The 12,487-nt window shown below is 37.6% G+C and overlaps 1 protein-coding gene across 5 annotated transcripts in view; it reads right to left on the bottom strand.

Moving 5' to 3' along the window:
* EXOC2 (exocyst complex component 2) overlaps positions 1-12,487 on the bottom strand; it is a 517,534-nt gene that overhangs the window by 102,260 nt on the left and 402,787 nt on the right. For all 5 annotated transcript variants that reach the window (XM_049823849.1, XM_049823848.1, XM_049823845.1 and 2 more), the window contains exon 5: positions 2,820-2,933. In XM_049823849.1, coding sequence (XP_049679806.1) covers positions 2,820-2,933 — 114 coding nt within the window. The remainder of the gene's footprint in view (positions 1-2,819; positions 2,934-12,487) is intronic.

Here is a 12,487-nt window from a genome sequence, read left to right as displayed (position 1 = left end):
TTGTTCATATTCCACGGTAATTCTGATAGAGTCATTTAATCAGTTCTAAGAAGTCATTTAATTCATTTTCTCGATCCACAGCATCCTTAAATGTACCTAAGCCATCTATGACAGACAGCTGTCAAATCAAATCTCAGCACTCTCCAGTGATAGTGATTCTGCAGCTTTACAAGTTACGCTGTCCCAGGGCTTAAGCAATCTAATATGTTTTTGCCCTGGACCTAACCTAAATCTCCCCTGTTGCAAAGTGAGACTGCTTGTTCTGTCCTCGGTAAACCATGAGCAATTGATGGCTATCCTTGAACTGCCCATTAGGTATTTCAGAACATGCACTCTGTATTAATTTTGTTTCTTTTCTAAAAGCACCTAATTCATTCAAGCTGTATACCCGCATATAATTTATATACTCCTATTTTTGTGGCTCAGCTCTCATATCTTTCTTAAAGCAGTGGCCAAAACTGGGCAGAGCACTTCAACTGCAGCTTTAATAATGCCAAGCTGAATAATTATCCTCATATCTTACTTCACACAGTCTTGCTGATACACCCCAGAAGATGATTTGTACTAGACAGCCAATGGGTATTCATGGCATGTTACAAACACCAGATTGTTTTCCGTGCTACTGTTGCCCAACCCCAGGTGTGTACTTTGCTGCTTGCCTTCCCCACACCCCTCAGTCTTGCACTCAACTATTTCACAACTGCTACAGCCGAGGCTGCCCCTGGTTATCACATCCCCTGCCTTGCCTGCAAGAATCAGATTTAGGAAAGCAGCACTCCGATTGCCCACCTAGCAGCTATCTTAGAAGTCATTTCCAGAACTCTGCACAAGCCTCCCAGATTGCTGCCCTTCCTGTAAATATCAGGGAGGACAAAGTCTTGTCCAGGAACCAGGGTCTGCATTCTGGAGACTTCAAGATGCTTAAGGAAGACTTTGTTCACTTCCTCATCCCGCTGCGATGTCACCCTTTCCAGCCTGTTGAACAAGCTCTCAGCCATCCTGCTACCTGCTTTGTAAGAGGGACCATGTATTTATGCAAGCTCTTCCTTCACACAAAGGTCAAGTCCCTCTCTTCTTTCCTGGTTATCTTTCTCAGAAGGCCTCTTCCCATCCATCACAGAACACCAGGCACATGAGCTAACCCACTTTATTCCAGTGATATGATTGTCTAACCCCATGTGTGGAGCTCTGGCTCCTCTTACTTGTTTCCCAGGCTCCATGTGAGTGTGTGAAGGCACCTGAGGTTAGACCCTTCCAACTGGTTTTGTAATTCCCAACAGCACTCTCAATGCTATCACTGAACCACACATGTAGCACTCTGTCCCTTAATTTGACTGCAAGCTGTTATCACCATCCCCTGATAATCCTAATTTGAAGTCCTTGTCACCAAAGTGCAAACCTGCTGGCAAAGATGCTCCCACCCCACTTCTCAAATGAATCCCATTTCTCAGTAGCAGTCCTTAATAATGGATCCATGGCTACTGAAGTAAAAAAACTCCCTTTGAAACCAGTGGTACAGCCATCTGTGAACGTACAGGATGCATCCACTACTACCTGAAGCTTTCCCCTTCACCTGTAAATCAAAGAGAATATCTGGGCTCCCAAGTTCTTCACTTTTGTCCCCAGGGCTTTGCAATCACTCTTGATCTATTCTACATCTCTCTTGGCAGCATCACTGGTGCCCACATGAGTAAGCAACAAAATGGCAACAGTGCAAGGGCCAAACATAAAGGAAGTTTCTTAAGAACAGCTACATCAAAAGCTGTTTGTTCTTTCTCACTTTATTATCCCCTCAGCTTTTTTAAAAGCCTGATGATCCCCGAAGTTATCAGATTGTGATAGACAGAATTCATTTTGAATCACACCTCTTTTAGTTACTTGATTTCAAAAGATGCTGTCACTCACTACCTGTGTATTAGGTAATAATGTTCTCTAGCTGTTGTTTTGGCTCTTCAGTCTACCATCACCCTGAGAAGAAATTAAAGTATTTCCCAAGTAGATTAATCGTTATTTCTGGAGCTCCTAATACCAACCCCCCCAAAAAACCAATCAACCCACACCTATTTCTACCATTAGATAACAAACAAATATTAAATAAATTTGCAAAGTGGTATTTCAAAATGCTAGTTAGAACCTAGTTGTTGAAAACAACAACAAAAAGGTACATCGCCTCTACTAAAAATAGCTTCCAGTATTATCCGAACACCAGCTGATACAAGTTTCAGAACTCAGTTATACCTGCAAAAATACATTTACGTAATGCATTCGTGTAGGTACATATTATGAACTAGATTTAAAAATAAAAACGTTAGTGGTCAAGATTTCAAGAGATTTATCTCAAAGACCTTACTCACTTGTCCAACTTCTTTAACTATAGCATTTTCCACAAGAGCTAACTAAAAGCTAACTGATACTACTAACAGTTTTACTGTTAGTCATCTGTTCACTGCGCTTGCCCTGAGCCTCTAGGCATGACTTAAGCTAACATCTGGAGTTTCCACTCAAGGCCATGCTGCCTACCTTCTTGATTCATAAGGGGCTTTAGCCTGAAGAAAGACAACTTCCATCTGACGGGTTGGGCTGGGGGGGTGGGAAACACGCCATAAGTTAGGTCTGATTAAAAAAACCCAAAGTTTTCCTCATAACCACATTGAACAGACTTGTTGATTCGAGTTTCTAACCAAGCAGAAACACCACAGGCAGTAGAGCCTACAGGACTACTACTGTAAATGTCAGCCACCAATGACACATCTATTGTATAATGAAATAACATAAGTGACTTGCACTGTAAAACAATTATTTATATGATAGCAACAAACCTCGTTGTTGAATGATTCTCAATCAGGTACCAGGCAGCAGAAAAGTTTTCACTAGTGAAATCAGCACTCATCCCAGGAAACAGTGCCTCTAAATCTTTTTGAGGAAATCTGCCTCTGAAAAATGAATATTCATTTCTTCAGTGAGACATTCTTGTGAACAGTTTACAGTTAAAAGTGTCACATGAAAAAACCAAACAACATGTTCCAACAAGATGTCAATATAAACTTGTATCTCACCATGAAATTAAATCTGGTATTATAGACACATGTAGTGTGACTGGGAAAGAAAAAATTGAAATCTAATCTGAGTAAAATTAGGTTCACCATTTGACTTCACCGTTACACACGTGACAGAAATGCTGCCTGTACAAAATGCTTCTAAAGAAAGAGAACTGCCTTCAGAAAATACAACTAGACGCACTCACCATGATACTACTAACATTCAAATGCAGGACCACTAATGTTGAATGTACTCAAAGTCAACTCTACCTGTTAAACAGGAAAATCAGTACACCAAGCCAAGTACATCAGAGAGAATATTCTCTAGAAACCATGAACCAGTATCTATCCAACTTTAAAATGACAGGACATCACCAGGTTGACAGCTTGTAAGTGATCTTGCACCATCATTGTCTGTTGGTCCATGTGCAGTAGAAGTCCCACAGAAACATGAAGGAAGATACACAAAGCATACTTCCATTATATACAAACACTGAAAGAAATCCTGAGTTAAAATCATCCTCTTGCAAAACAGAATACACTGATCTGTCTGTTCATAGTACGCAAAACAAAGGAAAAGCAGGCATGTCTTGAGTGAGAAACAGCATGTTTTGTTTGTTTTTATTCAATCTTACAATGCATAAAGATAGCATACGGGCCAATTCCTTGTGAAAGCATATTCTCTACAACAGCACTTTTGAAACTACAAGTAGCTTCTAAGATACTCATACAGAAAATGTATTCCATTTATTTTACATCAGTGTAATAAAAATATTTAAAGAACTCTCTGATGAAAACATGACAATCTTCATCCATCAGTCCAGACACACACTTAACACTTGGCCATATTCATTCCACCTGGCACTCTCAGTACATCACCAGGTGCACTCACCACTCTATACTTCACCACCAGCTGCATCCCATCTTCAGAAACTAATCATGACAAATAAGTTTACTTTTGGTCAGCCCTGAATTGGTCAGGCAGTTGGACTAGATTATCATTGTAGGTCCCTTCCAACTGAAATATTCTACTCTATTCTAAAAATTGACTATGTCATTTTTGGATCACATCAAACTCAAAAGTCAATAAAAACCCTCTCTGACACTTACAAGCTAGGTGAACTCTGCTATACAATGTACACTGTACGCAAATGCAAACCTACTGTACTTTGTGTTTGAGATCAAACTTGGGTGGGGGTAGCAATCCAGAGTCAGCTATTGGAATTACATTTAATACATATGAAAAGCCATTTGAATGGACACGAAAGCAATGATTTGTTAGTTTTGGTTCTTCTGTAATCTAAACTTTTCAAGATAGCTAAAGCTGTCTTTATTACAAAAAGCAAACAGCAGATTAAGTGAAGCAAGTCTAAAGGCTGACGCATTAAAAAGTATAATTACACAGAAACAAGAGTTGTTTTCTAAGTTTCTATTTATATCCAAATGGCCATTAGCACAAGCAGGTACAAAGGACCTACATACATAATGACATGGCACAGGAGTCTTTCATCAGTAGCACCTGATTACAGCAGGGGCATGAAACAATACTTTTTAAAAACAAGAAGAAAAATCAAATGATATGCAAGGAAAGCGATGACAGATATGGAAAGTAGAGAGACAGGAAAAATAGTGTGAGAAACAAATGTAGCAACTAAAAATGAAGGTCCCAACATTTCTCTATTTTCAAGGAAAAAGTGATAGTGTTAACATAAAAATTTATAAACGTAAGTAGCAAGACTCAGGATTACCAATGACCTTGAATTTCATGAATGCCAGTTAGTGAGCAGAAAATGCTGATGGGTATAAGAAGGAGAAGAAAGTTTGAGTTTATTCTTTCAACACATTTTAAGATATTATTTTTCATTCAAAACAGTCAAAAGTGCCCAATAGGCATATGAATTTGCAGAATAGTACTTCACATGCGATACATAGCATGGCTGTCTAAAAAAGCTTTTCTATTAAATCCACACGTGGTGGCATCTTTGTGGTCAACTACATTTTTTAATGCTAAAAAACAAAACCAAAAACTTTTCAGTTACCTCAGAAGAGACTCAGACCTTCAGTGCAAGCACTATATAAGTGCATGCACAAAATACAGAAGCAGAATTTTGTTAGTATTTTTCAGAACTTCAATATATTTTCTCAGAAGCTAAAAGAAACAGATATAACACAAAAAGCACGCACACTCAACAAATATACCATTACCAAATGCTGCTTATGATTGCAAGTTTGTAAGACATACGCATGACAGTTTAAGCTTATGCATGAGCTATACAATTCCGGGGGGGGGGGGGGGGGGGGGGGGCGGGACAGACGGACGGACACGACTATTTTCTTTATATAGAGAGATAAAGATCAATAATTTAGCTAAGGATGCAATAAATTCCTGCAAATGAGTTTTGCTCACAGCTAGTGGGACAGAAACTAGGGGGTTTTTTAGTATGATGTTTGACTGCATTAAAAAGTTATTAGGAGCTTTTTTCCAACAGATGTATTTGTGCAGAACCATGAATTAGCAATGCATTTATGGGTGCTTTTATCTGTGTGGACGTATTTTAGACATAGTCACAACAGTAGAAACATGAATGTGAATGCGTGCGGTATGTTAACAATATATTATACTCTGTGGTGTAGTATCCTTATTTTTATCACAAATTTTACAAGTAGTTTTTCCACTAACAGATATGGGGACCTTGGAATGACTTGCTCCAGCTGTCTTCACAAGAAGCTGCTCACTAAAAAGTTCAAACTGAAAGCAACTGTATTTCTAAAATGTCTGGCCAGATACATCCAAAAAGAGACTGACTCCACATACACACAAGTTTGTTTCATTAAATTCCATTAGTAAATTAAATAAGTCCTTGAAAGTTGTTCTCATGAAAACTTGCTTACTGTTTACTTATAAACAAGCACATATGTGACTTGAGAAAGTATTTCTGTTTTACTCATTTCAACATTATGGGGTGAATATGAACTAGTTGCAAAAGCTGAGGCCATGCTGACATGCAATGAAATCATTGATAATTTTTTCTGTTGATTTGTTTGTTATACAAGAATCACTTCAGGAAGCAACTCTGAATACTTAATCACTGATTAAAAAGCAATCACTGTAGAAGAAACTGGGAACCACAAACTGAACCTAGAAGACCTCAGAAAAAGAAGAGAGACATTTACCATCCTTGACAACTCCACATATTTTGCTACCTTTACAATTTCAGCAAAGGTACACAAATTGGATTTATACAGCAGTACTTTCTGCTAGGCAGACTATTTTATTTAATACAGAACCAGATCCAGTACTAGACCTCTAGTAACATTTTAAAGTAGTCTTATTCATCCATCAGTAGCAATTTTAAATATAAAAGTAATTAAGATTTCACATACTGTTTATATTCATGAGAACTATAATAAAAAAATTTGGTTTCAAGCCACTATACACTTTCACTTCCCTCAAACATATTTTGAGTATATCTAATACAGTCACACGGTATTAGATGTAGTGGTCCTTGCTTCCACATAAAGGGCATGCACACCTAGTTTGGATTCAAAACACATAGGGTACAGTCAATTCACTTGCACTGTGTGTCCCCCATCTACACAAGTCCCTCCCTCCACTACCCCAAACTTTAGGTTCTGTATAGGCTGGTACTCAATAAATCTAATTTAACATCACAGCATATATTGGCTCTTACGAATTCTGCTACAGAACTTGTGCATATACAGAGCATTTATATTCTACAGAGGTTTAAGATTAGTTGTAATCTCCATGGGTAAATCACAGTCTCCAAGGAGTCACAACTGAGTAACAGCAACGGAATACAATGGATACTAATGAACAGAGCTCCTGACTATGAACGCAGCTAGCAAGTTGCAATTTTTCTGTAAAGATTATTTTGCTCCCAGCGTTTCAGAATCTCATAGTATGCTTCTCAGCATATATGACAATATTTGCAGATTAAAGGCAGGTCCCAAAACAGGATACAGCCACCAAAAAGTAACTCGAACCTCAATTCCACAGGAGTTAATAGGTCAAAAGGAGCAACTTTAAATAAACACAGATCCTGAACAGCAACCAGCATAAACAAGCTCCAGCTAGAGCCGCTGTACACACACACACCTCCCCCCCCCCCGTCTGGTACCAGTCAGACTCCTACAAGCGGGCTTTGTACCAGCTGTACTGTGTTAATAATACATGCAAGAAGACCAGCAAAAGGGATACTGGAGTAGACTAAACCCGACAAATCAGAAGGTGTTAATGAAGGTGTCTCCAACAGCAAAAAGACAAGGATGCACTCTGGCAATTACTCTGTAGTAGCATTGGGTTTATCAGAAATATGACAACAAAACGACAACCATATTTGAGATATGGCAGAGTGTGATAAGAGAAATCTGCTAAGAGATTATAGGCTGGTAGCTGCAACTGATGTATCAGCCTTACAAGCAGAAAGTATTACTATATTTTTAAACATCATAAAACTAAGACTATATACTACTATATACTGCATCTCTCTCCTGCAGGTTTCACAATTTCTCTGCATGCACCTCTGTGATAAAAGTTGCCACAAGCTCATCACATTCAAGGATGAAATTGACCGTATTTCCATACAAGCCATTAAAAAAAAATAATCAAAGCTTCCAGAAAGTCTTTTCGTATCTCACAGTGGCAAACTGGCATTTACCATTAGGTGGCGGCGTAAGATCATCTGTTCCTCCCAGATGAACTGTTTTGGAAGCTGGCGTGGGAAGAGGGAGCATCTGTATTGAGTGGGTGGATACAGAAGTTTGTGGAATGTACTTAGCATGTCAGCATTTGCTTTCATGTACGAGATGGATCCACCATAATGACCTCTGCTACATGCAAAACAACAAACACTATTCAAAAATTTTCTAACCACCACTAGGTCTGACTGCTGTTACTGCTTTGCAGAGAATGGATTTTCTTAGTCTGACAGAGTAGGTAGAGGACAAGGACTTGTCGAGCAGGAGGGGAGAAGTATGTGGTACCTCTGAACAAGCAACTCATTCACAAATTTTACGTACATCTAAATTTTCCACCAACAGATTTTAACCAGTGCTTTTATGAAACAGGCATCACCTATTTTCTCTTGCAGAACTGTTCAGAATTTTGAACAATCCTATGTTGGTAGGACGTAACCTACCAACCTCCTCTTGTCACAGTTCCAAAATGCAAAAACCAACCCAAGCACTGCAACGTCGCTGTTAATGTTAGAATTTTCATACCATGTTTCCACATTTCTCAGACTGAGGCAACTACTCTGTATACTCCTTTCTTCCTGTAAGCTATTTAAGCCTTCTGTAAGGGTTTCTGGCTACAACTGCATAACACCACAGTCAGGATTATTCCTTGGGGTGGAAGGTGGCACAGACCTGCTTTGCACTTAAAGTCAGCATAAAGATGGTGACAGAAAACTAAAGCTTTGTATCAGCTTTTACTCCATTCTGAAAATTAAAGATCTAGAACTCAAAGATTAAATATTTCAAATACCTACTTTCTGGTGTAAATTAAATACCTCATAGCATACACACTATATACACTAAGTGATAGCAATGTAAAAAAACCCTCATAGAATTGGATCAATTCTGTGTTTTAAAAGATGAATAAACAACTGTTAGCAAGGCAGGAGAACAAATGTGGGCAAACACTGTATTCTACAAATACATTTGTGACCTTAAGGATCACCACTGCAACGCAAGTTTAATTACAATATAAATGATTTCACTATTCAGCAACTGAGACATATAACAGTTAAAATATCTTGACTATGTAAAAAACACCCAGGAGAATGAGTGTATATCCATAGTTCTCACTTTGCATCATTGCAACATTTGAATGCGAATATGAAAAGAGAATTACAGTGTATATTTTGAGTATACATTACTCCTACAATATATCTAGAGGCAGTATTCTAATTATTAATTGAATGTGTTAGACGCACTATTATCTATTTCCTTTAATTCACAGTTCAAACTTTTTGTTCACTTTAATCGGGAGCGACTGGGATTTAACTCCAATCTTGAGTCTACCAAGTCAGAATAAATATTTCTTTTGTCCCTGTGCTTGCCTAAAAGTTTAATGAAATGCTGTACTAAAGCATGTCTGTTCATTACTTACGTTATCTTGTTTCTAGTATTTCAATGTCCCATTTGCAACACCTTGAAACTACCCACCTGAATGATTCAAAAGCTATGATTAATATTTAAGCACATTTTAGACAAAGTACCATAAAATATGTTTAAAGAAGTCACAAAAAGGAACTTTTAGAACTAAGCATAACCCATGTTAAAAAAAATAATCATAACAGACAGGTGATCTAACTCTTTCCCATGCTGCAGATGTTTTTTCTGTATCATTTGCTGATGACTGACAACCACTTTCTAGAGGGAGGACTTCTTTCTCTCTTTCAGTCAGTAGTCTGCCCACTTCCTGTCTTCTCTTCAGCGTGCTCCCATCTAGCTTATTCCTACCCTACTTTCTCACACCTTTTTTTTCACTGGTTTTCTCCCTGATCCTCTCTTTAAATGTTTCTTTTGTTTGCCACTATTTGCATAACCAATACAAGGCACTCCTTTCCCTTCCTTATCAGCCTTCAGGCTGCAAGGACTGTAAATCCCACCAGGTCAGACCAATGCCAAATGCTTCAGCTTCAATATTAAAATACATCCCCATTTGCACAAGTTTCAAAACAGTTTAAGGAAGCCAAAGCTATTAATAAAGGAGAGACCCATTATGCTGCACAATCACATCTCCTTGTACACACAACCGTTATTCGTATTAGGCTTTCTTTCATTTTAAAGCATTCCAAAATTCTACCAATTTTTATCACTTACAGTGACAACTTATTCTCATGTCTAGTAATGGTTAATGCTAACATCTTGCCTATCCACTCCCCTTCTTAATTTATTATTGCCTTTTTTCAGTACCTTGTACAACTTCTCATTACTCACCCATCCCATATCTCAAGTATCTGCAAACGTTCGACTTCAGTTAACCTGTATGGTATTGGAGATTATTTTATAAAAAGTAAACATCACATTGCTCCAATTTTTCAAGCAAGTTATGAAAGCTTTTCCATTGGGGAGGCACTTTTTAATTAAACAAAGCATATCCCATGTACAGTCACAACTATTAACACCGTGCTGTCACCCATAGCATGAGGGCAGACCAGGCTTTTCCTCTTTCCCCGTCTCTCTCCCCTCTCCACAACTTAACCTGTCAATCCCTCTACACAATTACTTGTTATATTGACTGGTGTTCCTTTTCTCCAAACAGTCATTTTCAACACCAGTGCTTGCCATAATCTTTATGCTTCACTTCCAGTGAACTTGGAGGTGAACTTGGAGATCAATGAACAATGAACTAGGCTTGGTACTATGCTTGCCCAAAATTTTCCCTATTTTTCAAACCCTCACAAAAAGGTTATCTCCTGTCTGTATTTACATATTTCTGACTTTTTCTCTGCACAAAATCTGAGGTTTCATTAACATGATACTTCCTAATGCTTTCCAATGAAACATTTGAAATACAGTATCATTGGTTTCCTATTTAACAAACATCCAAATAGATGACTAAATTAAAAAAAAATCCTAAACTAATGCTGTTTAGGTTTCTGGAAGATAATTCTTAACCTAATCTATCACATTGACACTGTCTTAATGTAAAAACTATCAGTTTTGGTTATGAAGTCAAATACTACCTTAGAAGTTTTGTTAAAATAAGAACAAATTAAAAGCAACTGTGTCATAACCATTGTATTTACAGAAAGAAGTATTGTGAGAAATCTATGCATAGAGGACTATGCAACAGAACTAGTCATCTTGACTTAAATCCCAGATAAAATATTGGAAAAGCTGTTGCAGGGTTCAAATACAGAATTAAAGCAGAGAAAATTAATTTTAGTGCCAGCCAGTCACAACTGTTTCTTACAATGTTTGAGAACATATTATATGGGCTTTGAGATTAAGTGCTTCACTGAAAATAGTAACGAGACAAAATTAACATCGTCATTTTAAAGGAAATTTGCTAGCATAAGATTGATTAAAAACAGTTTTATGCAATGCCAATAGAATACATCTTATGGATTAAAGAACTAACTACAAAAAAACCCAATCCGTGGAGAAGCAAGCCTGAGAACATCTGTAGGTAAAGTTTTACTAAAGCCCACATTACTCTTTCATCAGTATTTGCATAATCATCAGTAATAGCTTTATCACCAATAATTTTTTATAAATAGTTGGTAAAAACATTAACAAGACAGACTGTCATCTGGACTGATAAGACAGACTTGTCAAGGAAGCAACAGAGGAACACAGTCAAATGCAAAAAGACAGCTTAGCTAGGATAAAGGAATCCAGGCCATCCCTACAGAATAATGAACAACCATGCCAGCAGCAAAAGTAGCAACTCAGCTAACAAGCCACTCACTGCTAGTTGCTAGTGCAGCACTGCAGTAAAAAGGATTATTTTGGGTTTTTTCCTTTACAAAGAGAGGAGGGAGAGTGGAGGAGAGACAGTAAGTCTTCTAGTAAGACACTGAAATACTGTCTGCAGTCCTAGAGCCCACATTTTAACAGGGTTGGAAAACTGGAAAAGATGAAAGAAGTACGTGTCTGAAGTTACATCAGAGGCTGGAGAAGAATAAAGAGACAAAATCTTCAGCTTATTACAAGCTGTTGGGTTAGTACTTTGAAAAGAAAGAAAAATACATATTCAAACTGGAAAGAAATGCACAGCCAGAGGCCAGAAATTGATGACATATCCATTAGAAATCCCATACAGATTTTGGTAAAGTACCATTTCCCCATCAGAACAAGGTAACAATGGACATTGCAGATTTTCTCCAATCACTCCCCCTCACAAACATTCAGCAGATGAGACCCCTAGTAACAGTTTAATTTTAAATAGCCTTTAGTTTTGGTAGAGCTGGTATCTTCATCAAGAGAAATATTATTCCTGATGCTATTTCTAGAAGTTGGGCAGGTTTGGAGCCCTAAGAGTGTCCCATTTAAAGCCCTCTAATTCCATTTCTCACTCACTATGAAGTTTGTTTCAGAAAAATATGTCATAAATTCCACCATACTTATGAACAAAAGTACAGAAGTCTGTGGGTTGGAAAACAGTATTAATATTTCAATAAAATAAACTAGTTGATGTGGTATAATAAATCACATTTTACAGTGCAATTTTAGCAACAGATAGCAATCTAAACATCCTTAAAAGCCCCATAAAACTCAAATGCAACAGTAAGTATTCCATAACTACAATGTATAAATCCAAAGCCTTAGGTTATTTACCAGTCTTCAAAATCTCAACATCACTGGGGTTCAATATATCAGGCTTTTAGATTATCTACAGTTCTAATTGATGATCCAAAAATGAGCATTATGAAGCAGGATAGAATGTGCACCAACTCTTTTGAGTACCAAATAGC

Source organism: Accipiter gentilis, chromosome 20 (genome assembly GCF_929443795.1).
Source record: "Accipiter gentilis chromosome 20, bAccGen1.1, whole genome shotgun sequence".
NCBI classification, from domain to species: Eukaryota; Metazoa; Chordata; class Aves; order Accipitriformes; family Accipitridae; genus Astur; species Astur gentilis.
The sequence above is the reverse complement of the archived record's forward strand: the minus strand, read 5'-3'. Positions and strand labels throughout refer to the sequence as shown.